The sequence below is a fragment of the Rhincodon typus genome, chromosome 46 (assembly GCF_021869965.1).
Source record: "Rhincodon typus isolate 14 chromosome 46, sRhiTyp1.1, whole genome shotgun sequence".
In the NCBI taxonomy this organism is placed as follows: domain Eukaryota; kingdom Metazoa; phylum Chordata; class Chondrichthyes; order Orectolobiformes; family Rhincodontidae; genus Rhincodon; species Rhincodon typus.
In genome coordinates this window covers 5,331,699-5,336,258 of record NC_063377.1, presented here as the reverse complement: position 1 = coordinate 5,336,258, position 4,560 = coordinate 5,331,699, and the positions used below count along the sequence as shown (strand labels likewise).

Genomic DNA, 4,560 nt, shown 5'->3' with positions numbered 1-4,560 from the left:
ACAGCTGTTTTAGGGAAATGTTTTGTCAAAAATCAGATCAAAAAGAATCAGATCAAGCAAAGTTAGAATCACCGAATTAGGCCAATGGAAAAGCTACCCAGGGATCGTGGCTTTCTGCAGAACTTTGGAAGTGTGTGGAAATTTCTGTGTTGAGCAGATGAAAATGAAGTCGCAGGAACACTGTTGGAAATGTGCATGATTGAGATGGATGGTCATTGTTCAATTGGATTCTCTAAGGTCTAGGCAAACCCAACGAATTTCATACCAGTTGACATCGATAGCAGATTGTGGGAGGGAGGTCGGTCAGGATTATATCTGTTTAGTTATAAATTAAAAGTGGAGATTATAATCGGTGCACTATAATCAGATAAATACCTGCAGTGGAATAGTAGTGGCAAAGATATCAATGTTGTGCTTTCATACTTATCTCGTGAAGTCGTCCACAATAATACCTCGGCTTCAATCATGCATGTCACGATTAATGATGCCCATGGAAAGATGCAATGTGAGCTTGACATAACTGACAATGACAGCATTGACTGCCAATTTCCTATTGCCTTTGATGAAAAGGTCATAAACTGTATTCTTGATGGAAACTGCATGACGTCTTTGTTAATTGAATAAGCAACCACATTGTGATATATATGGTCTTTGACAAAGATCAAAGTTATTTGTTGCTGCCACTTTTCTCTCTTCAATTATACTCAAGAAGCATTTTTATGAAGTTGCAATTTCACACCCAATTTGTTTTCTATGTATACACGAACACACGCACACACTCACACACATATATATTCTATATGTATTCAGATTTTCAGCTTTAACATTATATTTGTGCACTAATTTGTCCAGTGGTCCGCTAATAGAACCATATTCTGATTAAAAGTTGAAGTTACATAGTATGTTTCTGAACAGCACTGGACTCCACGTCGGCTCCAGAAAATCTTAGAAATTAATCATTGCAAACATTGTTGAACACAAGTGATCACATTTGTCCTGCTTGTTTAATTTGTGTCTATCACAACGTTCTGATTAAATCTTGATCTTTGGAAAACTTATGGTCCATCTGTTAAATTATTTTTATCGCAAACACTGTTGTTGATCTAACGTGTTTGTTCAAGGAGTTGTGACTAATAACAAAGAGCTGCGATGTAAACGTGTTACCGGAGAGGTGTCAACTCTATAAATTAAGTCTCAAAGGAAAGGATTAGCTCAGAGTGCTGGATGGGGCTGTTGTTTCCTGAACCATCAGAAATTGTTGTTTCTGTCAGAAATGAGATATTCAGTAATTTATTTGATACAAGATATTTACTATCCCATTCTTGCAGCTGTTGGAGTTCCCAGTAAGTCGATATCGCAGATGTGTTATAGGCATCAATTATGATAACGTGTTCATTCTTTACCTGTACTATGGTGTTATTTCTTATTTACAAAGCACAACTGTCTGTTCTGTTTCAATATTTGACTGAAGGCATATGCTCAATATTTACTTCCAGGGTTTTAAGAACTACATTTTCTTTAAGTTGATTTGAGTTTGGTATTGTTACTGAATCATTCATTCCCCACATGCATGTTCAGAATTAAGTTTTTGGCAAAGAGCAGTAAACAGACCACGAGTTAATGTTAATACTTTCACGCTGTGAAACAAATCAGTTTTAAGACACCTCTTAGAATGACAAGATGGGAAGTGCAATGTCGCTGTCCCCCAACCACTCTCCAGAAATAACATGGCATAGTTGAAATGAGATTTGTTTGTATTTACGTATTTGAATTACTGTCATTAGTTTAATTTAATTATCTCTGCAGCTGACGCTGTTTGAAACAAAAACACTGACCAGTGAAATTGAGGTTGCCACTGACTGATTCATATATCTTCGATTTCACATTGGATCTATCTACTGTCTGAAGCCAGCATTTTAATCTGAAACACGCTGACGAGAATGGCAAAAAACATCACCACCACCAAATGTCATATAATATATTCACAGGGCACATGTTCACCACCTTAGTGCTTGGTGGTGCCCATTCTTGCTCAGTATATTTTCGAATGGAAAGGTAGTTCAAGTTTGAAAGATAGGTGATGCCCGCTCTTTCAAGCTGCTGCTTTGCAATAAACCCAGAATTGGCTTTCTCAGAATTGGAAATGCAGCCATAAATCCAGAAAAAAAAAACAAAACAACAATTTGGCAAGCATGCAAATGCGTAATATGGCATATGCTTATTAAAGCTGATATAATGCCGTGTATGTAGACGGCACTTCTGAATGCCTGGCAGACTGCATCAAACAACAAGTTCCATCAGCTATTTGCACACAGCATCATGCCTGTCATGGTCAATAACGTTACGTTTGCAAACCTCAGAACAGTATAGCCAGAATGAAATGTGACTCTGCTGTTGAAAATAATTTGTTAAATAACTTGGTTTTGACAACATTTGCACTTGAAATGAAATTAAAATCGTCAGATACGTTTGTGATGTGATGTATTTGCATATGCGTGCAAAATATATTAATATACCAGATACTTTTTTTTATCTGTAGTCATCGGTGATTTCAACATACACTCCAAGCAGAATCTACGTCATTTGATATTTAAGATTGAGAGAACACTACTTATCACACCCCTCCCTTTCTATGTAAATTGACGTCTCTTTTTCGGTCTGTTTCTTGTGCCCTATTTCTCACATGTACAAGGCAAAAGGGCTCTGAAATTTTCTGCTTTCAGCAACAGTTGACGTTTGAGTATATTAATGAGTTGTATTACTAGATTAATATTAACGTTCCTCTCATAATGACCTGTCATGCATTTTTGTAAATCACACCTTGTTTACTCATTCTTAACCCACTGCTTTGTATTATGAAGTTTACAGATCTATCTGTTCATGCCCATCCCTCTCCTCCAGATCTTTGCCTGTTTTTGCTGTTGTCTCTGTCTCAATATCACTCCATTGTCTTGTATGTAACCGCCTCCTAAAGGTAAATTCAAAAGATCAAAGGCAAATATGTGACTCCCAAACATTTTTGCATATAATAACTCTTTGCATTTGCTTTACGACGAGGAAATAGCCTAACTGTAGATTGGTCAGTTCACAAACATCTTTGACTATTCGGCGGGTGTGCAATTCCGTGTTTAATCCTTTAGCATCTGGCTGTTTGTGTACTACCATACATTCCATGTTGACCCGAAAGACTCTCCAATACCTCAGTTGATCCAATTTTATATTTATTGATGCTTGCATCATTTTCACTTTTGATAATTGTGTTTCAAACACTACAATGTGCATCGCTTGTGAGAGAAGCAAATGTACAGATCTCATGCAGCGTCATATCAAATTGGTTCTTTATATAGAAGTGTGATGATGTTACTGATGTTTTTCTTCTCTCTTCCAGCTAACATGGTTACAATTGCGATACTGTCCAGAGGAAAGTGCGGTCTGTCTAAATGTATAACTTGCTACCTGGTGGGTATGGCAGTAGCCGATCTCCTGGTCATAATCAGCGATCCCATTTTAAGTTGGATTGGTGCTAAATATTTCCCAGATTCATTTCTACATATCACTCCAGTGTGCAGTCTCACTGCAGTCCTGGCTTCTGTAGCCACAGTGGTTTCTGTCTGGTTGACAGTTGCTTTTACCTTTGATCGGTTTGTAGCCATTTGTTGTGAGAAGCTAAAAAGAAAATATTGCACAGTGAAAACGGCAGCGGTGATTGTAGGAACAGTGAATGTGCTAAGTTGTTTAGAATCTGTACCCTGGTATTTTACATATCAGCCACTATATATAGTTGATAATATTCCTTGGTATTGTCCCTATACATCTGCATTTCTTTTTTCCTCGACATGGGCGGCATTTGAAATGTTTCATTACATTTTGACGCCTTGTGTCCCATTTCTTCTTATTTTACTACTCAATGTTCTGACAGTCAGGCGTATTATAGTGAGCAGTCGAGTGCGTCAGGGACTCCAGGGTATCAGCAAAGGAGAAAATCACAAGGACCCAGAGCTTCAGAACCGAAAGAAATCCATTGTTTTACTCTTCAGTATATCCAGCAGTTTTATTCTGTTATGGATAACCCGAGTTGTGTATAACCTTTATCGACGAATTACAATCGTCCGCTTTTATTATTCTACCAATGACCCTCGCCTTATCACAGATCGAGTTTCAGTTATGTTGCAAGCTCTCAGCTCTTGCACTAACACGTGTATTTATGTTGTGACTCAGAGTAAATTCAGAGAAGAACTGAAGAACACGGTGAAATACCCACTCAAATCTATGTTCAAATTAGTAAAACCATAAAATGAGCCAAATTATCTTAGCATTGGAAACATCTCGGCAAAAAATAATGGTGTTCAGAACGTACTCTAAGGAAAGCATCTTCCTGTCGGTGATTTGTAATGTTATCCAGACTCCACTGCGATTTAACCTCCTAATTTGAACGTGGACGGCGTTCTGATCTGAAATAGTAGACACATGCAGAAGAGAAAATATTCGAAGCAACTCAGTTCTGAAGAACAATAATGATAGACTCGACGGATTAATGTGTTTCTATCTTGACAAGTGGTG

At 37.6% G+C, this 4,560-nt stretch overlaps 1 protein-coding gene across 1 annotated transcript; it reads left to right on the top strand.

The window, feature by feature from the left end:
- The first annotated feature begins 1,273 nt into the window (after positions 1 to 1,273).
- Positions 1,274 to 4,293, top strand: LOC125487841 (probable G-protein coupled receptor 139). Its single transcript, XM_048620280.1, has 2 exons — positions 1,274 to 1,343; positions 3,389 to 4,293. Exons 1-2 carry the CDS (start codon positions 1,274 to 1,276, stop codon positions 4,291 to 4,293), a joined length of 975 nt encoding a protein of 324 aa, XP_048476237.1.
- Positions 4,294 to 4,560: the final 267 nt, after the last annotated feature.

Coding starts and splice junctions, on each gene's coding strand:
- LOC125487841 (XM_048620280.1), top strand. CDS start 1,274: ATGAGATATTCAGTAATTTATTTGATACAAGATATTTACTATCCCATT. Junction 1,344..3,388: donor TGCAGCTGTTGGAGTTCCCA/GTAAGTCGATAT, acceptor TCTCTCTTCCAG/CTAACATGGTTACAATTGCG.